The sequence below is a fragment of the Pholis gunnellus genome, assembly GCF_910591455.1.
Source record: "Pholis gunnellus genome assembly, chromosome: 6".
In the NCBI taxonomy this organism is placed as follows: Eukaryota; Metazoa; Chordata; class Actinopteri; order Perciformes; family Pholidae; genus Pholis; species Pholis gunnellus.
Window position 1 is genome coordinate 13,538,683 of NC_136532.1, and position 23,126 is coordinate 13,561,808.

Genomic DNA, 23,126 nt, shown 5'->3' on the forward strand with positions numbered 1-23,126 from the left:
AAATCCAAGACAACAGACATCGTGCTCTGCCAGGCCTGCACTGCAGCCTTCTCCACTCTTTGCTTCAGTCTGGTCTTCAGTTGTATTGTGGACATTATCTGACTTGGCCAATCAAGCATTAGGATATATGAAATATTGGTTGCCTTGCCTGCGTGTTTAGGACTATTGTCTTGCTACACGATCCTAAAACTAGACAATGCCTACAAATACACGGCCCCACAGTCTTCTCCCAATATGAACAATCCTAATACTTTCTGACTGTATTGAAAGAAGCCGCTCTGTATCTGTGGCAGTCCAACAGTATGCAGAGGCCTAATGAGTTTAATTGAGTACTCGGTCTAGCTAAAATGAACAAAGATAGACTTTCTGTCACAAAGCCAGAGCTATATTCAGACTGTCTTGAGCAGTATATCAAAGTGCTAATTAAAAACGCTCGTACCATTATGCATATTTCATTTAGGAGGACTGAATGATGTCAGTCCAGACGAACAAGCTTCATGTTCATCACCCAAAAGGAAGAATTCTTGGTAGGACTTTCATTATCAATTAATCGTTTGGTCTATAAAGAAAATAGTGGGAAATGTCTTATCCCAGTTTCTCAAAGTCCAGGGTGGTGTCTTTTAATGTCTTGTTTTGTCAGTCCAAAACCCAAAGATACTAAGTTTAATATTGATTTAATATGATATGATACCGCCTGTCTTATCATCTCCAGCTCTTTTTTTTCTTTACCTACTCTCTGAAACTCTAAAAAAACCTGATTATGAATTTGTATTTTAAGCAAAGGGAACACGGTCTCGTTTCCCGGAGCACTGAGTGAAGATACCATGGATTGAACCGGTGCCGCTCTGTGTTCACTTGGCTGTGTCTGCTCGGTGAGTGAAGAGGAGTGGGAGAGGGAGGGGAGAAAGCAGCGCAGCAGCGGGCAAGCCACCAGCCCTGAAACCCAGAAATATTGGCGAACTTAGCTTGCAAAACGAAAGAATAATGTACTTTTACGACATGCGAGTTTGCACAGACCAACCGGGATTTCGGCGATAAGGCTGGGTCGCCCGTGGACTCTTATCCGGGACGGCTGGAAACTCAAGAGGAAAGAAAACAACAACACTGGAAAAAGACGGGGGTTTCACACAACAGTGACAATAAAACAACACTACCCGACAAGTGGTCTGCCTTGTGCCGAGGGTGAACTAAATAACAGGAACTATTGGTGAATTTATATTCAAATTTGTAACATTGTAACGTGTTCATTTCAACATAGTGCTTCTGTGTGAACTTTAAACTCAGGAAACAATGAAGACCTAGCGAGCAAGAACTCATCAAGTGTCTCAAAGCTGCTAGCCATCCCGCTAGCGTTAGCTTGGCTATCTTGTAGCGTAGCGAATGCGAGGTGAAGCTAACGCCCGCTAGTGCGGCCAAGTGAGCGGAGTTAGCTCGTCGGCTAACGTTAGCTGGCTAGCTTAACGCGGTCTGAGAAACTTTTGGTGTTGTTTCCCCCGCAGAGCCCAAACACTGAAGGAGTTTTGTAAGAACAGAGGGGAAGGGCAGGTTCCCTTCTGGACTTCCCCCCTCTACATATTGTCCTAATATGATGGCTACGGAGGTCAGCAGTGAGGATACGGGCTTGGTCACGACGGGGACAGGGGTGGCAGGCGGAGGAGGCCCGGACACGGCCCCTTTCCCCTACTATCCCAAGCCGAGCAGAGTGCGAGCCACTGATTTGGGACAAGGACAACCGCCGACCCTCCGCCAGCATTCAAACCCCTTTCCGGACTCACTTCCCGACACGAGTGCGACCTACCCGATGTCTGGTGGGGATGTGACCGGACCAGCGCTTCCCGCAACAGGGAGTGGCGGAGCAGTAGGTGGACATTCAGTTTTACAAGGACCAAGTTCGGGGACCGTGGGCGGCATTTGCTATTCTCCCACTTCGGAGGTTCCAGCTAGTCGGGTTTCACCCACATCAACAGGCCCGGATGGACCCCCTGACTTCCCCCCACTGCCACCGCCACCTCCTCCCCCTCCAGGTTGCGTGGTGCCCGGTGGCACTGTGGATGAAAGCGACATGCAGGATGGACCGGAATACGAGGAAGAAGAGGTGGTGTTCCCCCTTTCTGCACCGCCTACGAACCAGTAAGTACACTAACAGTACAAATCACATATTGCTCATTGATACCTAGAAATCAACATTTTGTAGCATCCTGTACTTCTTGTTGTGTGGACTTCCTTCCTGCTGTCATGCACGTGAGGTCTGGCGTTGACTTCGTGTTGACTCCTGCAGGTGTAATAGTGTCTCGTGCTGCTCACAGCTATCATCAGTTATGATCTACATCTATGAAGTCAACAGCACACAGTATTGATGATTGTGTGCATATTTTTTTTACCATTACCATCATGAGCCTTAACATGAAAATAAGTGCATTGATGCAAAGCATGCCACATTGGTGAAACCAGTATTACCATGAAGGAAAAGTTAGAGGAGGCAGCTGCAGTGAACTGGTTTGATGAAGAGTTGCAGGTGATGAGGGTTTACTTTCCTCTGAGTGAGGTCAGTGCCTGTCATCTAGGTAAGCAACAACTTTAAATGTGCCTTTCCTGTTGTAAGAGTGTACAGCGTTCACTTGGGTCACGGTGCTGAGAACACCAACATCTATAGGATGTCCCGCCCAGTCAACTTTAATACAATATTTATAATCTTTACTGACCAAATGCTTGATTTACCAGCAATTATCCCTTTATATTTGTAATATGGAGTGAGTTAATCTACTAATTTCCCCTCATACAGTACCTTAAGATATGGAAGTGACCGGACCTAGAGTGTGGATTCAGCTCTTCTTTTAAGAGCCGCCCTTTATCTCCCTGTCACAATACAGAGGGAGGCTCGGACTGGTACTGAACCCCTAAATGCTACAGCAGTTGAATCCAATGTCTCACACATAGTACTACTGTGGACGTAGTTGTTCTGCCACGTCAGACTTCTTCATGTGTTTGCTCTCGATTTCCAGTTGATCAACTTGCCAGTGAGGCCGTGGAACAGTTGTGCGTGGATGGCATTGATTTTCTTTGGTCTTGCTTTGTTTCACAATGAGAGTGTTGTAGTCAAATATTTATCTGCCACATCCACTAACACACACAACTTCACATGCCGGTGAGAGTCAAAATGAGTCTACTCACTCTCTCACTCTTGCCTACTCTGAGATGCTTTGACTCAACCGAGTTGTGCAAGGCTCATACGCAACACCAGCTTCTCCTCTATATTGGTGCTGTGGTTTTGGGGAATTGCTTGTAGTGGTGAAGAATGCACTTGCAATTTCCCAACATGTGTGCTGTGAAGTGTATGATGGTGTTCAAGGATGTCTATCTGTAAAAGGATAGTGACAAAAAAAAATATCATGCTCTTACAATTTACTACCATGTTCTTTCTTTTTGGCTTCATTTTCACACTTGATAACTAGTTTACTATTATCAGAGATTTGGACGCACCAAAACAACATTTTGTGTGTGTGCTCATCGTGAGAACACCTGCCATTGGCAACATGAGGCCAGACACGGGCACTCCTAAGAGCATACAGCCTTCATTCATCCTCTTGTGTGGCAGTGGAGGCTTCTGGAGAACAGAGGAGTTATAAGGTGCTGCCATCGCCTTGTGACGATGACCCAGTTAAGGCGAGGGTCTGTCCCTCCATTCAGGATTTGTCACTGATCCACTGTGATAGACGGGGGCTGATATGTGGACCCTCTGCGAGATTACTGTCTCATCCAGTGGCGCTGTCTTAGAGACGATGCCTAATCTAATATACAGGGATTCAGGCAAAAGCGTTATAGTCATGGACATAGCTTCGGCCTGGAGGCAATATATAGTGAATCTCGTGGCATAAAATGAACCTACCGTGAGTCACATTATTGATGTGAACATCCAATCTATGTCTAATACAAGAAATATATACATTTGTTGTTGTTTCGGTGGACTTTTTCTTTCATTGTGCCTATAATAGCATGTGCCAGTGGCAGCAATGGGTGTTACATTCACAGCTGACTACCCAGAATGATTCTGAATTCCACCCTGTCCTTTCAGCGGTGTTGCTGGCTGCGTAATCTGGCTCCAAGACTGCTCTTGTATTCCTTTTGAGTTATGTTATCAGCCTGCGAAAGTACCTGTTGGAGGAGTGATTGTGGAAAACTTCCACACCGTTGGAAGAGGTCCCACTGTGTGTTGCACAGTGACGGTGAAAGCTAAACTTGGCACATTTGCGGAGTGCGGTAGAGTGAATGTGTTTGCGAGAGCGAGAGAAAGGCAAACGGCAGTCACAATCATTCACACCTCTGTGCAACAGTCGTTCATTCATAAACAATGGCCGCAGCAATGCGATAGGAATTTCGCACGGATGATAGTTTAACGAAGAGGCAAGAGTGAAGACGTCAGGCGGCCCGAACAGAGCGTGTTCCTGCTGCCTGCCACTAGAAACCTGCGGCCCAGCGCATGAGCTTAAACAAACCGAACGTTGGGAAATGAGTTGTTGATTTTGAGTTTCCACGAAGATTAGTGAGGATTTTAAAATTATAAAGGATTCCCCAAAGAGCTGGTGGTAGGATGAAGGAGAAAAACAGGGGAAAGAAAAGATGGATTTGAAGAACAGTGGCTGTGTGAATGAGTTAAGCACTTGGCTGTGGAAACGTCTCTCTAACTGCAGTGTTAATTGAGTAGCCACACTACCTAATTGCTCTTTGTTTAGGGAGGCAGAGACAGTGGAGTTCTGAAACGGCACGAGGATCATGTCACGTAGCTTAACAAGGATGTTCCCTGGTGGAGATTGTTCCCACTAGCCAAAAATGTTTCAGCACTTTCATAACAAAGCGTGGTCTTATGAATGGAATTGGATCAGTCATTACACCAGTTTGATGACTGGTGAGCCCAGCAATTAGTATTAAGCCTGTAATTTCCTGTTATACATTTTTGAAATTACTGCAATACTCCTGGCTGAACAAGTTACACACACACTGCAGCTTATATGGAACTGTGTTTGCATCGTGTCGCACAACTGCCCCCCCCCCCCCCCCCCCCCCTCCCGTACAGCAAAGGATGCACATGCTTAGGGTTGTTCTACTAGACCCCATTGATTGGAATACCAGTCCCTCTGTAAAGTCTTCGCTGTGGGTTGATAAGGCAAAGCCTATGGTTTCCATGCGTTTTCAGTGTGTTACGCAACGTCCTGTCATGCCCTTCTAATACCCACACTGCCTTTTCTCTCCTACATCCTGTTTTCAAGACTTCTGAGCCTCTCATTGTGGCCTTAACAGGATCTTCCAACACATTTGAGTTGTGTTTGTTAATACCCAGCATTTTGTGTTTGAATGACTCCACCTTATTTGGGGCGTGCTTGAATAATAAGTTGGGTTCTTTGCATAGAAAATGTTACAGTGCCAGGTTAAGTACAACAGGCAGGACGTCCTGCACAACAAGTATAATGGCTTTTCTTGTCATTGCTTTGTTACTTGTACGCAAGAGCAGCCACACAACTGAAAGCTATTGTTACACATTTCCATTTGATTGAGATGCACTGTCTGACTGTTACTCCACATTCAGTTCGACAAGAATCGATGGCTTAGGGTGCTTTCACACCCAACCTGTTTGGTTAGTTAAAAACTAACTGGTCGGTTGTCCCGGTTAGTACGGTTTGTTTAGGCTGGTGTGATAGCTGTCAATCAAACGCTGGTGCGAACCAAACAACCCAACCAAGATGGTCTGATAAGGTCGAGCTTCCAAGTGGGCTCTGGTGCGGTTTGTTTATCGTGTGAAAGCAAACGAACAAACCACAGTGTTTTTATGATAGCAGCTATGTGATGTGAGCAAGAGTTCAAAAGCTTAACCGCTCATAAATCTTTGTGAAATCTGTTGAGGAAGCGATCTCATTGATCTGTATTTAAGGCATGTATATGAGCATGTCAGCGTGGGTATTTCCCTGATTAATTGGCCGGTTACAGCCGCGCTTGTGTCTGACTCTGTGTTCTTTGTCATTTCATTAGCTCCATTAAAAAGCATGTGACAGCCATCCCACAGATCCCCGCCTCATCCACGCGTCTGTGCGCTCCCCGGTGTTCCTAGTGTGCGTTCGCACCACTTATCTGGGAGCGTGCAAAGGGGATTTAGTACAGTCCTGTCTCTATCATTCATCATCACATGCAGTCAATTTTCAGTCTAATAACACTAATACTGCTTATAGTGGTGCAACGCAGCATAAAACTCACGGTTCGGATCGTATAGATCAGCACAAAAGAAAAAAGGGAGCTCCCTGGTCACGTTTATTTGCCAACAAATACTCATTTCAGATCATAGATGATCCATATTGTCAGATCCCTTTTATTGTTTAATTGTAGCAGCTGGTCTACAAGGTTGTTTTCGCCACCATCTCAAAAGTCATCCTTTTACTGTGTTATAGTAATTTATAGTGTTTTTCTTTTTTTCTTCTTCATAAGAACACACAATTAAAATGGAAAAAGGAAATATAAGGTTGTATTTGATTAAAACAAATCTTGTCATTAGTAGTTTAAATGATGTATAAGCTGCCTAGAGCTCGTGTAAACAGTTCCCAATTCATCTGTAATATCTATTTATGTTGTTGTGAAAACATCTTCTTCAAACAACTGGTCAAACAAATGTCCTGATTTGCATATTTTACAGAATATTGACAACAACGATCATCAGTAAAACTTTGTTTAACACTGTGATGGTTAATGTTAAACTGTGTAATTAATCCGGGGTCCACAACCGCGAGGGGGAATCCGTACGGATCATGGATCGACGATGGTATAAATATACATAAATATACACGTTAGAAGCAAAAGCATTTAAGTGCTGCATTCATTCTGTCAGTTACCAGAATTAGATTTCCCCACGTGGGTCCTGATGATGCTGGTCGACCATCACCAACACGGTCCAATCAACGAGTTACCTGTCAGTCTGTATAACTTTGTTTACTCCTCTTGGTTTGTTTGTAAAATGGCCGTGTGAACAGGAACAGAACTAAAATGCATCAATGTGTCATTTTTCTATTTGTTCCGGACTAAATGAACCAAACTACAGGTGTGAAAGCATCCTTAAGTCTGCAGGAAGAGAGTATTCTTAGCTGGATGCTCCCGCTTTTTAGGAATCTAAAGCACGGGGAATATAGTCTGGGTAGATGACAGTGAAGCCCATTATCACTGATGTAATGACGTTATTTCGGGGACGCTGAATCGCAGCATGAAAGCCGAGATGTCTGCTTTGGCCTCCGTGTGTCTGGCCGCGCATTAACATGACGGCGGTTTGTTAGCGTTCGGGCTGAGCAAGGCGGACGATGCATGGACGGGCCTTTCCAGTCTCTCCATCTGTACATGTTAAGTCTGCCCCTGTGTGCTGGCATTCTCCAGCCCCGGCTGAGGTAACAAGCTGCCGCACTCTATTATGTGCTGCTGTCACCGTTTTCCACTGTGGAAACTTGAGCCCACAAATATGAGTAAATGGTTAAGGGATCACAATTTACATAATAGTAGTTTGGCTGGTTGGTTAGTGCTCAAACCCATACTGTGTTTCCATTAATAGCTCTGGCGTTCATTGACTAAAAGAAAGCTTGGTGTGGAGTTGAAACCGGTTTGAAGGTGATGAGGGTGAGCGAGGATCAGGTCGATGTGTGTTTAATCTTTAAGCGTAGTTGAAGCCAGGTGTATATATAAAGCACTCACTAAGGTCAGAAGGTTGTGTGATCTGTTTCCACTGATGCCCGTCTGTGTATTTGAGTGATCATGAATATGTATTCATACAGTAAGATGCCACTCCCTACGCTTGCTGTCCCACTGCTTCAAAAACCAATCGGCAGCATGCTCCTGACGCGTGGCTTTATGAGAGAGCAAGAGGGGAGGGTAAGAGGGAGAGAACGCCACAGCAGGAGGAAGTTGGCGCAAAGACAACAGGACTAGTTTGCTTCAGCTTCTTAAAGATCACTTTAATCAGAATTAGAATCTTAACGGATAACGGAAGCAGACATAGCCTTCTAATCGTCCTCAAATGCATGTGCATCTCCGCGTCCTCCTGTGCGTCTCACCTCCGTGGATGTTGCTCACTGACACCAGTGACGGGAGATGACTGTATCAGGGCGGCAGCGGGGTCACATCACCATGCCCTGTACGGATTTAGAGCTACCTTTGCTCTGCTTTCCACGTTGGAGCTTACCATTTTTGCCGGGCCAGCAGCAGTATGAGAGGAGTGGGTGCGACTTGTGAGACCACAGGACGCAGGAGGGAGATGCAGCAGAGGGCGAACTCGGCGTAAGTGGGGCATCAAATCACCCCGCAACTCCAACCGCACCTCCCCAACAAGGGGCGGGCAGAAAGAGCCGAAAACTCCTGCTTATCAACCGTTTTTTTTATTTTAGACTCAAATTGTACTGTAGTTAATGATGCTGTTATTTAAAAGGAGAAATTGGAGCGTGTGTGTGTAGTTTATTAATTTAATATTATGCAGAGGACTTTATTCTACGTGAGATCTGTGAGCCAGTTGTAATATCACAGGGAATCTGTGAAAGATATTGTTGTGTCCGTGATGTTTTGCTTGTAAAAGTGTTAACAGGATAGTCAAACACTGATAATGACACAATGTGCCTCATTTGTCTAATAATATAGTTCACAGATCTGACACACGGGAGGCAGGAAAGTTCATGTTACACATGTAACTACATGGCAATAGGTGAGACTAATTGAGTACAGTGGCTCTGTTTAAAAAATGTCAGCGCAGCGTTTACATGGCATTAAATGTGTGTAGAAAACATGTTGTACTCGATACCCCCCCCCCCCCCCCCCCCCTCCCTTTAAAAAGCCAGCTGCTCCACTGAGCTGCATTGGTAATGTACTGTAATGCAACGTTTCATTCATGTTGATACTGATGAGGGCTGACAGGACGTCTGCGGAGATGTTTGAGTACAGCTGCTCAATCGAGACAGAAGACGATGAAGAGAAGAGACGTGAGAGGAAGCAAAAGAGTTCATAAAAGAGTTTAATGAGAGACAGACAGACATTTCCTAGCATGTGGTAACATAAAGATGTACATAAAGTAGATGGGCGGCACAAATAGTAGACTCTTTGTTCACCTGAAATCTTAATGTTGGAGGACTTGGTGTCCTTTTCAAAATGTAGCTTGTAAATGCTTAAGCGTTCGTACTATTTTTGGCAATGATTCCACGCTGGGATGACACACTCTGCCCCAGAGAATTGATATATTTCTATTCTATTTCTATTCATTGTCAGTAATTGTCTTATTCCATTTATAAGTCATTAATTCCTCCTATGGGCAGCATACAAAATACTTCAGCGGGCATTCTTCCAGTGGTGTCTAAAACACCCGTATCAGGAGTTTGATGCACATCGAACAGCTAATGCTGTTTAGCCTCGACTTTATTGATATTGCCACATTTATATTGCTGTATACAAATATCTGTTTTGCCTGTTTATACATTAACTGTTTCCTATTTAATTAAAACCTCAATTACAGACACGCATGATATGCTCTCACATATTTTCTTTTCTGCAATTACAGCACAAATTAGACAAGTTGTGTTCAATTCTGTTTCTAAAATTAAACAACCTGATTACAGAATGGTAGGATTAAAAAAAAGGATTCTACTTTATGAAATGTGGGAAATAGCGCTTTTCTCTTTCTGCACACCATTTAATTTAGGTCATCTTTGTGCAGTCTCTCTCTGACATTGTAGTTTTGATTCTTTTAACTTAAATAGCTCCAATTCCAGTTGTAAGAATAAAACTGAACTCTTCACTCTCGGTGCTTTCTGTGGCTTCATTGGGCCACAGGTTGTTCTTTCCAGCTCCAACGCTACAAACTGTGAGAGGAACCACAGGGAGGGTTTAAGTGGCTCAACACTACAGGCGTGATCTACAAATAGTACGTCACTCCTGTCTTGTCAGAGCTCTTGTGATGCAATATGTTTTCAAGGCATTCAGCCTTAAAATGTAGCCAGAAGGATTGTATACACAATAACTCATGCTGCAGTGCTTGCTGGAGCCTACGCTCTATATGTTGGCGTCTTGCCCAGGCTCACTAGGCTCGGACATGTTCAATTTCAGCAGCGCAAAGTAATATTGTTCTTCACAGCGTGACGCAATTGGCTGAACCATGCACACAAGTTAACATACTAACTACATTGCTCCCAGAAAGCATTGCCTTTGGCGCTTGTCTCCTAATGGAGTGACTAATTGGGTGTCTTGTGTGAAAGCGAGGTTGAGGATGTGAGCGTTGGAGTGAAGGATGACGCTGTCGGTGACTCCTCCTGCTCACTCACCGCACTGCCGCAGCACTTTGAAACATACGTTGGTGTGGTGTCATTAAAAGGTATTTGTGACTTGGTTAGTATGGAAAACACAGTACGTTGCCATGCATGTGAGGTACCTCATTTGCTTGCATTAATATCAATATATCAATTTGTTTTAGTTGACTTTGCTGGAACTGGTTGAAGTCCTTTCCCTGAGTTGAGTGTTTATAGAGGAGAGAACCAGCTCGCTGTGCTGTTCGTGTTCTGACATGACGAGACATTCCTCAAGCTGATAGCAGCACCGAATCCCATCACCGCTGGCACGGCGGTGATGGGATTATAGTGGTAACACCCGTCCTGACGACTCTTCACATCCCATCATGAACGGTGTAATTAAAAAATGTCATATTATAGATCATATATAAAACTGCAGTAAACTTGAACGAAGTAGCTATAGGTGTGATGTAAGGTGCTAAGAAAAATAAGCAAAATATATGAAATGCTAGTTAAAAAAAGCGAAATACCAGAGCCATTGAATATTTTGTTAAACAAACAAAGCCTCGTCCAGCATGCAACCCAGTGGAACGTTTGTTTGTGCTGAATATGGATCATCAATACTGGATTAAAACACAGATTTATGCAGTTTACGCACCTGCTTGGTTCAACAGCCCAATGAATGACACAAACAGGTCTTCATTTCCCTGTGTATTTGAGGCATAGAGTGCGAGCAGGATTCAGTCATTAACGGATGCCAACAAGCTGTTAATTGTTGCATGTCTGCCCAAAGCAAGAGCTATAACGGTGAAGTTTGGTCGGCGAAGTTGTGGTTTGGTATTCAAGGTGACTTCAAGATTAGTGGCAGTTGGAGTTAGTATCCCAAATGTATTTTATTTGCCTTTAATGTATAATGGTGTATGTTTTGGTGGTGGCATGAACTACTTTGTGTTTACGCTGTAGTAATTGTAATCTAGCTGGTTTGGTTTGTAGGAGGGTGTGCCTTGCTCTTCTTCCTTTTCCCTGTTCACTTCTCCATCGGTGTTATTTCCCCCCAGCTTTCCTTTAAGGGCTGCTTGGCTCTACTCTCCATCTGCTCCCAATCGCCCTCTTCAATGCTCTTCTCACCTCAGCCCCCCCTAAAGCCCCTTCACAGACCCTTAACTCCTCCTCTTCAGCACACCTTCTCCAGCTTCCTCCATGATAGAAGACTTGAGCAGGTTTTTCAGCCAGATGGGAGTCCTTTAGCTCCCCTGTGAAAAGAGCTACTGCAACGCCTAATTCATCTTCTCACTGCCGGCTGGTTTTTTCTAGTTCGAGAGGCTCCAGTGGCCTAAATTTGGAAAAGCGTGTTCATTTTTTACCCCTGCTGGCCAAGGCCCAGTCGAATTCAGCCTCACCTGCTAAAAATGTAACCAGTGTTGTTCCTGAGGCTCCTGTTTTATTCATGAAGCAGCAGACTTTAATGGTGCGCTGGAAACTAAAAAATAAAAGCTTTTGGATTTCCATTTATTAAAGAATACATGACCTGCTCATTCTGTCTGGGTCGTACTCTCGTGAAAGTAGGTACTACAATTTATTAGAGCTTCATTTCTAATATTGATTTCATTTTCTTTCAGTATTTCTTTTTATTGGGTTTACTTATTTCCCTCACCAAGAACTCCAGAACTGTTCTGAAAATGAAAAGAAGCTCTCTGCTCTCAAGGTTTAATAATAATAACTTAATTTAAATGTCTTGATATCTAAGACATCAGATAACCGGATGAAAGTGCTGATTCAAGTTTTGCGATTCTGAAATATTTAGATTTGTTATTGCGACCATACATTTTTTATTTCTTGAAACTGGACTGTGAAGAACTCAAAATACTTGTCTTGTTCTATAAAGAAAGATGTGTGACCTGTGACCTGTTATTTTCTTAAGTATTATGTTTCTTTGATTAATTAACATGCCTTACTTGGTTTCTAGATTCTGTTGGCCTTTCAAAACAATACATCTCATCTGAGGAGGTTGTTGGTTGTATTGCAACAGTTCTTGTATTAGTTTGAAGTGTTTTATTTTAATTTTATTCTGACAAATTTAACATTTAACTGAAATGACATGTAGTGCATTGGAATAAATATTGTTATAGCATGATATTTTTCATTTTGCCCAGTTCTATCAATCAAGCAGTTTGATTTATGGTGTACGTACTTCTAAACAGAAATACGTACGTCCCAGTTTGAGCTAGCGCACCACCTGACCCCCCCCCCCCCTCCTCATTATCTCCTTCTCGTCTCTCCTTCTCAGGTGGTACCATGGCAAGCTAGACCGAAACATTGCTGAGGAGCGGCTGCGCCAGGCCCGGAACCCTGGCAGCTACCTCATCAGGGAGAGCGACCGCCGGCCCGGTTCCTTCGTCCTGTCTTTCCTCAGTGTGACCAACGTGGTCAACCATTTCAGGTATGACGGAGCACATGCAACATGCAGCAATAACTGAATCTCAGCGATAGGCCCAGTTTGGTGGTGGTCCCATTGCAAATTATTTAGCATGTTTGCAGCTGCTTTGACAAAGTGTTTGTCCAATAAACTATTTTTTTTCCATTGCTGCTGTAATTTACGGGGAAACCGAAAGGATAATGTAAGGATCCTCGAGGTGTCATCTGTGTTTACCGTACCAGTTATAGAAGATAGCACACCCTGCAACGGAGAGAGCTTTGTGTTTGGAATAGTTTGATCTGACATGAACTCTCTATGCTGTATTGAGCCCTTTTTTAGTAGGTGAAATAAAACGTAGTGTGGCATGTCATAATAGGCCGGCAGCATGCCACCCTCAAGTAGAAGATAAGGGTAGGGGGAAGTACAGAAGTTATTTATTACATGCTCACCAAAAGGGCAGAGATCCATCGACACCGCAGCCAAAGAGCAACCTCAGAGATGCGCCGATACTGAGTTGAGAATGTTTAGGTTTGAAGTGGTTTCTGGTGCTGTTTCCTGCCACTGTAGACCAACTCAGCCTATTTGTGCCGCAGTCATTCAACAGTGCAAGGCTTGAGAACAATGTTTTTATTATGTGTATCAACTCTGCTGAAACCCATGACTCTGCATATGTAGTGTGACGCAGAAGACCTCGTTGTGTGGGTGGACCTGAAATAAAAGAATGAAGTAAAAGAATGAAGAAGCACACTTGTCTAGCAACAATACCTTGGGGTATTTAACAACCGTATAGTCAACGAAACACAACAGAGTAGCATTACAAATGTTCCTCCCTTTCAACGGACATGTTCTAGGCTACACCCACACTTCTACGTTCCCATTTTAAAATGCATATATTTTGCTGTGTTTACACCGAGTGTCCGCACTACTCCGGAGTTTTCGAGCACCGGAAACGAAGGAGTTTAGAAACGCTTTAAAAACTGGACCGGCGGAACCGCATACATTTTAAAACGATGACATAGACACCCACTACTTGATTGGGTCTCATCACATGACCCTTTTCCAGAAGAAAACAAAAAACAGCCTTGATTATATTCCAGGCGTTGCTGACCTTGTGGTCTATACTAGCAGTTAAATTCAGCATTTTATAACTCTACCATTGCCGACATATGGAGGAAGCAGCTGTTATTGGAGCGATTAGCGAGCGGCGTTATCAGCACTACGGAGCGGGCGTTTGAAGTCAGTTTGCGGCTTTGAGGCGGGCGACGGGTACAAAACGGAGGACTTTCCTTTTCTTATTAATGTTATTTTGCTCTGCACAACTATTGTGAAGTACACAAAGAAACTGTAAACAAACAAAAGCATGAATGCTCTCTGGTACGACAGAGACTTGGGCCACCCGGCAGAGCTACGAGTGTAAAAACAGACGACAACAAAACCGAGGAAACGAGTGAGACACGCGTGCTCACCACATTTATTGACCCACAATCTAGAGAACTTTGATTATTAAGTGTTCATTTCATCATTAAGTTTAAAAAAAATATTCCACAAAATGTGTCTGTGAATATATATATATATAGAGGAAGATCTTAATATCAAGTTCGACCTTTTTATTATTAAAGAGTACTATAATACTCTGTCGTATTTTCTAGAACTAAGCAACTAATCCACTTCCTCTTTACACCGGCTCAAGCATGCCCAGTGGACGTGAATCGCCATGCGATAGTCGATCAATAAGCATGCTACTGAGAATAATATTTTGGGTTTACAGGTAGCACCGTGGTGTGTGTTTAATACCAACTGTTGTGCTTAAAGACTTACTGTGGGCCTGTGATGGAAGTCCTTTACAGGCACATATCTGTCCAGCCCATTGTGCTGTTTTTGGCTAAACTGTAATTTCATAAATTACTCTACTGCTCATGTTTGACCGTTGGTCCTAATCTTACCCGTTAGAAAGCAAAAAGGTTCTGAAAGAGTAACAATGACATCATCTACTTCACTCACGTGGATTTAGTGTGGAGCCATGATGTCATTGACATCACGGCTCCACACTAAATCCACTAAATAAATGCTGGTAGATGCTGGAAAAAGGAAGCGCTTTTGTAAGGACATTATGAACATACGGTTGATTGCATGACACTTGAAAAGGTCGATGTCCTTAGATTGTGAACACAGCACAGTAATCGCACAAGTGCATTTGTTATAAACCATCAATGAAAGATCCACTCAATTGATGAACAGAGATTCAGGATTAGTGGTTCTGAACTGGGAGATGCTTTAGAACGATCACAAATGATGGTTGGACTCAACCGAGCAGCCTCCATCTCTCTCTTCCTCTCACTGTCTGAAGTCCTCTTTAGATACATATTCACTATTTTCTGACATTCAGGGATCGTGGTACATCTGCTTAGTTTTATGTTGTATCTTAGTTTATATGTGATACATTTAATCTGTGGTATAGGAGTCCTTGATGCAGAACAGTCCAGATGGATATTTCACTGTCCAATGAATCAAAGTAGAACATGTTCTATTTCCTCTGCTGCACAGAGATGAACCTGTATTTACAAACAGCTGTGCTTTCTTTTGTCATTGTCGTGTTTTTGTTTTCTCAACAGGATAATCGCCATGTGTGGAGACTATTACATTGGTGGGCGGCGGTTCTCTTCTCTGTCGGACCTGATTGGTTACTACAGCTATGTGTCTTGCCTGCTAAAAGGAGAGAAACTGCTATCGCCAGTGGCGCCCCCTGAGGTAAGACTGTATACTCTAGTACTACATGTTAAAGGTCAATTCCCCTCCAACTTTTACATGACATTACTTGATATGTGTTTTTTTTTTCCCTCTTGTAGTTGTTTTTAAAAATGAATATTGCAAAATACACCGTGACTAAATAATATACGGTACTCCCATTCGGTTAATTGTATAAGATTGATACTTAAGATCTTCCTCTTTATACTCAAAATGACACATTTTGTGGAAAAAAATGATTTTATTTTTTAAACTTAGTTCCAAGTTTGCAGGTCTTGCCCTATCTCTCTAACACACACACACATCAAATTTACTTTAAAAACAAACACTTACAAATCAAAGTTTTACTAGATTATGGGTCATTTGTTCCACACACGTCTCTCACTCGTTTTGGCAGCTTGTTGTTTTCAGCAATGGATCACTCCGACTAAGTAAATTCGTCTCCTACGCTGTTTGACATGGAATAGGAACAAACTTTCTACAGAGAAATATTAAACTTTTAAAATATGCCAAATGCATGCAAAACCTGTGACAATCAGCCGTCAGGTATGCAAAGCTAAGCTTGATTTCATGAAATGTCCTGTAAAAGTAGTTAAACCTGATTTAAATGTTTGAGGGTTGAATGATATTTATCTCTTTGTGGTAACGTGAAGTCAGCCTTGATTCCTTTAATCAGCCACTTGCTCAACCTACTTAGGGAGTATTTTGTCACGTCTTCCTCATTCTTTTGCTTTCAGGCAGTATTCAGAACAGTTTAAGGCAAAGCTCAACCTAATGCTAATTACCTTTTTCAGTGGAGTCCGTGTGATATCTCCCAGAGGGACTCGTAGTAGAACACTAGATTTTGTGGAGTAATTGGGGGATTTAACATGGATGTGGCTTTTGAAGGTCAGAGTTTTATTCTTTGTGTGCATGTTTCCACAGCCCGTCGAAGACAGGAGGAGAGTCAGGGCCATACTTCCATACACCAAAGTGCCAGATACTGATGAGATCAGGTAAGGCTCTGTTAAATATGATCTACAGTCTTTGAGACACAGACGATCCCTGATGATTTGCTCCCAAATAGCAGCCTAGTAGTTTTTTTGGGGGGGGGATCACAGGCCTGCTCTTCTCCTCACAGCAGCCTGGAAAGCACATCATCTGACTTGTTATTGAAAAACAGCCTTGCCCCTGTCATTAAGCTGCAGTAGGCACACTTACCAATGATCCCAGTTATCCCTGATTTCCTGAATGTGATAAACATCTGTCTGAAGTCAACGTCAGCCATGAGTCTGCCAGGCAGCCTCTGGCCTAAAGGAGTAGACAGACATTCAAATACATTACATGTTATGAGTCAGAGGAGACACCTGCTGGTAGTGCTCTGCTATTACAAGGGACGCCAAGCAGACAATTTCTTTATTTGACATGATCCAGATTACGATGCCTTGACGGAGCAGAAGTGTGATAGAGAGAGATGGTTGTGTCGTGTTACAACAACATATGTATCGCATGGTTTACAGTCTTTATTTTTGCCTTATTGACTAATTTGACTTGCTTGTGTCTTCAGCTTCCTGAAAGGGGACATGTTTATTGTTCACAATGAACTGGACGATGGCTGGATGTGGGTGACCAATGTTCGCACAGAGGAGCAGGGCCTCATTGTGGAGGATCTGGTGGAGGAGGTGGTAAGTACAGCACAAGATGTAAAGGCTGTGTCTTAAGAAGATGTGTATCAAAACATCAAAGATAATTATATGGAATAAAGACAAAATGATTAGTGGCATCTGCACTTTAAGCTCTGTGGATCAAAAGAAACCAGAATGGCATTAGCATAGCACCAAAGGTAGTGATGTGATGTATGAATATACAGCACAACAGTCCATAGATGTAACAAAGACTGCACTCGTTGGTCCATTAGAGTTGCTGTCAGTTGGTTGACAGATTTCGGTTTCTTATATTCTTTCAGGGACGGGAGGAGGATCCACATGAGGGAAAAGCGTAAGTCTCACTTTTATTAATGATCTGATCAATTGGAAAATGTCAAAGCAGGACGTAAAGGTTCACATGCATACTTTTGAGATGGTGTTGTTGCAGCAGGTTCTACCAGATGTTTGCATTTAGTTGATTGAGTTAACTGTGTCGTCTGCACCTCGTTCTCCTCGTTGCTCTCTTTGGACGTCCTGAACAGCTGGTATCATGGAAAGATCACCAAGCAAGAGGCCTACAACCTGCTGATGACAGGTACCATTCCTCTTGGCCTTTCTGCAGGCGAGCATTATTAATCACGTGCTACGTTGTCCTGCGTTCAATTTGTCAGAATTTGTTGCTGACCTTTCTCTTTCTCACTCGATCTGATTCTTTCTCTCTCACGTAGTCGGCCAGGTGTGCAGTTTTCTAGTCCGACCATCAGACAACACACCCGGGGACTACTCCCTCTTTTTTCGCACCAATGAAAACATCCAAAGGTTTAAGATCTCCCCCACTCCCACTAATCAGTACATGATGGGGGGGAGGTACTACAACAGGTACGTTTTACCTTCAGCAGCTGTTACAACATAATGCTTTCGAGAGCGATTACATGCTAACTGTAGCATTTTGGAAGTTGTAGCTATCCTGTAATGTGTATTTTGACTTACAATAACTGATATGCTGGATCTTGTTTGCTGGCAGTGTCACTGACATCATCGACCATTACAAGAAAGAGCAGATTGTCGAGGGCTACAACCTGAAAGATCCAGTTTCAGTGCAGGTATGTACAAATGTACTTTAGCGTTAGTGAGCCTGTTTGATGTTTGACCTAAAGGAATGACAGTCAAAAGGGGTTTTATAAGACTTAAATGCTCACATTTCTTACATGTTTATTGCCATGCAAAGTATCCAAATGAGGGAAGCCAGTGTCACTGAACTGTAAATGTACAAAAAGTAAATATATTAGATCAGACATGTTTGTTTTCCTCAAACTCTAGAACATCTCTCTGGGGCAGCAGTTATAGCACTTCATTTAAGCATTGTTATGTAAGCTGCCCCTTTCAATGGAATTGATCTGATGGTTGTGTGATGGCTCGATCTGTTGTTGTATTTACCGTAGCACCAGGAACAAGTTCTCACTGACACAGTGGATGGCAGAGAAATTTATAACACTATCAGACGGAAAACAAAAGACGCTTTCTACAAAAACATTGTGAAGAAAGGCTACATCCAGTTCAACAAAGGTATGTGTGACAGTCGCCCCTCGTGATGTCACGAATACTAACTTCCCCGTCTGGTCTTGTGGTCATGTCAGTCACGATCTGCCATTATGATTATTAATACCTTTTTTTATTGATTCCTGTCACTTTCAGGAAAAGGCAAAAGATGGAAGAACCTTTACTTTATCCTGGAGGGTAACGACGCCCAGCTCATCTACTTTGAGAGCGAAAAGAGAGCCACCAAACCCAAAGGGCTGATCGACCTGAGCGTGTGCTCCGTGTATGGTGTGCATGACAGTCTGTTTGGCAGGTGAGGTGTATTTCAGTAAAGCTGTTAAGAAGCACTGAATGATCAGCCGCTCAGACACCACATGGAAGTCATTTCTTTCAAATGATGTATCATCTTATACAAAGTAATTCAAAATCTTCTCTCTTCTATTTTATTTTTTTCAGGCCACACTGTTTCCAGATTGTCGTACAGCACTTTAGTGAGGAACAGTACATATTCTACTTTGCGGGGGAGTCTCCAGAGCAGTCACAGGTAATGAGAGGGCCCGCACCCCCCTATCACTGATAGACGTGCACATCTATTTCAATGCTGAGTCAGTTTACGCTCTGTCTCGAAAATGAGTCAACGCTGGGAACTGCTTTTAGAAAAAGAAAATACATTTGCAGCCTGAGCTGGTTCTTCATCAGACCACCGAATGGTTTGGTTCCGTGGTAATCGGGACCTCCGTATGTGACAAAGAACCATTCAAGTACGAACTGTGTGAACAGTTTACAGAGTTGTGAGTTCTAGTTCCAGAGACGGAGCTCATGACATCTGAGATTTCTAAATGTTCTGACGGTGTTCTGTTTTTGCAGGATTGGATGAAATGCCTTCACACTTTCTGCAGTAACTTAAGGAAAACCACTCAGCCGACTACCAACAAAAGACTTCGACAGGTACATATTCCATTAGCCAGGGTGTGTTCATGGAGACAAAGTAGTAACAGTAGATGATCAAACCTAAAACAGTCACACAGAAAGACTCTAAAATGCTTGTAAGCTCCTAATGTCAATATCTGAATCAGTGGATTTGTTTTTATTCAACAAACACAAGAAAAGACGAAGTGACCTTTTATCCTGGCTGACTTGTCCCACTTTGAACTAGTTCACTGTTCTGCCATTGTAAGACAAGTCAATCTTGTTACTGCATAATTACACCATTCCCACACTTTGCTCAGCCTAAAATATTGTTTTGAAGGCTTCATGCCTGGCCACCCCTTCAATTTATTTAGTTTTACTTTTAAAGGCAATTCTTAAGGTTTATTTTTAGTTCATGTCGTCTATAGGTAGCTTCTTAAACACTAGACTAGACGTACAGATTTCCATCAGAAGCGTATTGTGAACGGGATAGATCAGATGCTCTGTAGAGGTGGCGATTGGGAGGTAATGGATGGAAATACTTTGCTGAAAGTTTATTATTTTTCTTCTCTCAGGTGAGCAGCCTGGTGCTGTATGTGGAGGAGGCCCACAAGCTGCCAGTGAAGTATTTTACCAACCCCTACTGTAACATCTACCTGAACAGCGTCCAGGTGGCTAAAACTCACCCGAGGGAGGGGCAGAACCCCGTCTTCACAGAAGAGTTCATCTTTGAGTGAGTCTGTCACTGCATGTTCTCCTTCCTGGGATTCTTCCACTGCTCTCTGTTATTTTACCACCCTCACATTTCCATCAACCCATCTTGCTAAGAATAGATGACGTTTTCTCTACTTATTTACAGAATAATAAATTGTATCGATCTGTTGTTTCAGTGATCTGTCGAGTGAAATCAACAGATTTGAAATCAGCCTGAGCAACAAAACAAAAAAGAGCAAAGAAAGTGACATCTGTAAGTACATTTCTTTAAAACAAATGTAAGCACTGTACATCTTCTACATTCACCTCATCTCCTTTTGTTTTATTTCACGCCTCGATCTCTCTCCCTCTCAGTGTTCATGCGTTGCCAGCTGAACCGTCTGCAGAAGGGCCAGATGATTGACGAGTGGTTCCCTCTCAGCTCCCACGTGCCTCTGAAGGGCATCGAGCCCGGCTCTCTACGCGTACGCGCCCGCTACTCCATGGAGAAGATCATGCCCGAAGAGGAGTACAGCGAGTTCAAAGAGGTCTGAGCCGCTGGAAAGTGCTTTGATTTTTGCCCATTAACTGTCTGCTTCTCTTGTTATTCACTTAAAACGACCAATGATATCATTGTGTTGTGTGTGTGTGTGTGTGTGTGTGTCCCCTGCAGATGATCTTGCACAAAGAGTTCCACGTTATCTACGCTCTGTCCCATGTGTGTGGTCAGGACCGCACCTTATTGGCCAGCCTCCTCCTGCGGATCTTCAGACACGAGAAGGCTGAAGCCCCTCTACTGAGGATCCTCAATGACCGAGAGATTAACGTGGAAGGTAGGAAAGCGAGCAACAACAAACAATGATGAATTAATGGATCTGCATACGATTCACTTCAGGAACCCACCACCTATTAATGTTGAATACAATGATGTAGATTTTGTGTAAATGAGTGCTGAAACCTTCTATCCTTCTCTGTAGCAACATTCCCGTCTGCAGCGTTGTTACAGGGTTCAGCTTTATTGTTTGGTTTGTTTGGCTTAGAAACACCACGTGCACACACACTTGCATTCACTTTCTCTGCTTGTGCACTACTACCAGATGAAGCCACAACATTATTCAGAGCAACCACACTGGCCAGCACACTGATGGAGCAGTACATGAAGGCCACCGCCACGCCGTTTGTCCACCACGCTCTCAAAGACACCATCCTCAAGATCATGGAGAGCAAACAGTCCTGCGAGGTAACGACCTTACAAAGAGGTTCTCTCTTCCGCACAGCAGTACAAGTTCCTCAGCTGTTCCTGTTTGGCCCCAGCCTATAGATGCAAATCCAAACGTACAGCGACGCAGCATCAGCACGGCTGAGGTCTCAAGGGTGCTGTGTGAGCCCTAATGCGTTTCTCTTACTTCTCTACATTTCTTTCTCTCTCCATCTTTGCTTTTAAGCTGAACCCTTCCAAACTGGAAAAGAATGAGGACGTGAACCTGAACCTGACTCATCTCCTCAACATCCTGTCTGAACTGGTGGAGAAGATCTTCATGGCTGCTGAGATCCTCCCACCGTAAGAACAAACCACACATGTACTCACACACAGTGGTGTCCTGTGCTGTGGGTAGATCACTGGGACTGGCTTCAAAGAGAAACTCAAAGGCAAAGGTCTAATAAACCCAAATAATCCGTCTTTTCCTCTCTTTGATGACCCGTTCAGGACATTGAGGTTCATCTATGGCTGTCTGCAGAAGTCCGTGCAGCAGAAATGGCCCACGAACACCACCATGAAGACCAGAGTTGTAAGGTAAAGAGACACAAATACTCAATGTTGGACACACTTCTGTTGAGAGTTAAAAAGCTGTCAACATAGTCTGTGTTAACTGTCTATTAGCATTCCAACTTTCGCACGTTATTTAGTGTTTGTTCTTCAGTCTAACTTACTTCATCCATTCTACTTCCAGTGGCTTCGTCTTTCTGAGACTGATCTGTCCGGCCATCCTCAACCCCAGACTGTTCAACATCATCGCTGGTGAGCATCCGTCAAAAAAAAGCACCCAAAAAGCCATCCGTTTGCCATGTGACAAGTTACAATGTGTGTTTCGTACGACCCTCTCTTCTTGCAGACGCTCCATCTTCATCAGCAGGCAGGACCCTCACACTGGTGGCGAAGTCTGTCCAGAACCTGGCCAACCTGGTTGAATTCGGTGCTAAGGTGTGGATGATGTACTAGAAACAATAGCATGCAGAGAGCTTTGGTTATTATTCCTGATGTAAGTTATGACTGTAGACTGATTCTCCAAATGTGTTCTCTATCCTGAAACAGGAACCCTACATGGAGGGTGTGAACCCTTTCATCAAAAACAACAAACACAGGATGATCATGTTTCTGGATGAGTTGGGGGTGAGTAACACTCTTTGCCTTCTGATCAGAGGCCTGACCGCTGACTAAACTTCACGAGCTTAGAAACGTGTCCACTGTGTTTTGTAGAATGTCCCCGAGCTCCCTGAAGCCACCGAGCACTTTAGGACGGATCTGTCCCGGGACCTGGCTGCGCTGCACGAGGTCTGTGCCTCGCACTCGGACGAGCTCCGGACGCTGAGCAACGAGAGGGGAGCACAGCAGGTCAGAGACCGACGATGCGCTCAGGACGTTTATATATACGCCGCCCCGTTTCAGAAAGCTTGATCTAATCCCCGTTTCCTCCTCTGCAGCACGTGCTGAAGAAGCTGCTGGCCATCACGGAGCTCCTCCAGCAGAAGCAGGCTCAGTACGCCATGTCCAACAGCAACAGGTAGTACTGCACTCCTCTCCTCTCATCTTCCCATCCTTCCGTCAAGTCTCCTCCACCGGAGTGCAGCGCAGAGGAGACCTAGCATGCTCTACCCTCATCACCATGGCAACCCCTCCATCATGTCGTCCTC

The 23,126-nt window shown here is 43.7% G+C and overlaps 1 protein-coding gene across 1 annotated transcript; it reads left to right on the top strand.

Annotated features, from left to right (window-relative positions):
• The first annotated feature begins 907 nt into the window (after positions 1 to 907).
• On the top strand, positions 908 to 23,053 carry LOC306697677 (ras GTPase-activating protein 1-like). The gene is made up of 25 exons (XM_079161696.1): positions 908 to 2,130; positions 12,574 to 12,726; positions 15,315 to 15,450; positions 16,372 to 16,442; positions 16,994 to 17,111; positions 17,393 to 17,424; positions 17,615 to 17,667; positions 17,801 to 17,951; positions 18,097 to 18,175; positions 18,515 to 18,638; positions 18,768 to 18,924; positions 19,068 to 19,155; positions 19,479 to 19,559; positions 20,096 to 20,253; positions 20,411 to 20,487; positions 20,589 to 20,761; positions 20,887 to 21,046; positions 21,311 to 21,453; positions 21,659 to 21,774; positions 21,922 to 22,008; positions 22,166 to 22,233; positions 22,328 to 22,416; positions 22,528 to 22,605; positions 22,693 to 22,827; positions 22,917 to 23,053. Exons 1-25 carry the CDS (start codon positions 1,586 to 1,588, stop codon positions 22,998 to 23,000), a joined length of 3,156 nt encoding a protein of 1,051 aa, XP_079017822.1. The 5' UTR covers positions 908 to 1,585; the 3' UTR covers positions 23,001 to 23,053.
• The last annotated feature ends 73 nt before the right edge of the window (positions 23,054 to 23,126 follow it).

What these genes read in the sequence shown, in the direction of transcription:
- LOC306697677 (XM_079161696.1), top strand. Translation starts at nt 1,586, where the DNA reads ATGATGGCTACGGAGGTCAGCAGTGAGGATACGGGCTTGGTCACGACG. An exon ending in CCGAGAGATTAACGTGGAAG is followed by an intron (nt 21,047 to 21,310) that starts GTAGGAAAGCGA and finishes CACTACTACCAG; the next exon opens with ATGAAGCCACAACATTATTC. An exon ending in TGGTTGAATTCGGTGCTAAG is followed by an intron (nt 22,417 to 22,527) that starts GTGTGGATGATG and finishes ATCCTGAAACAG; the next exon opens with GAACCCTACATGGAGGGTGT.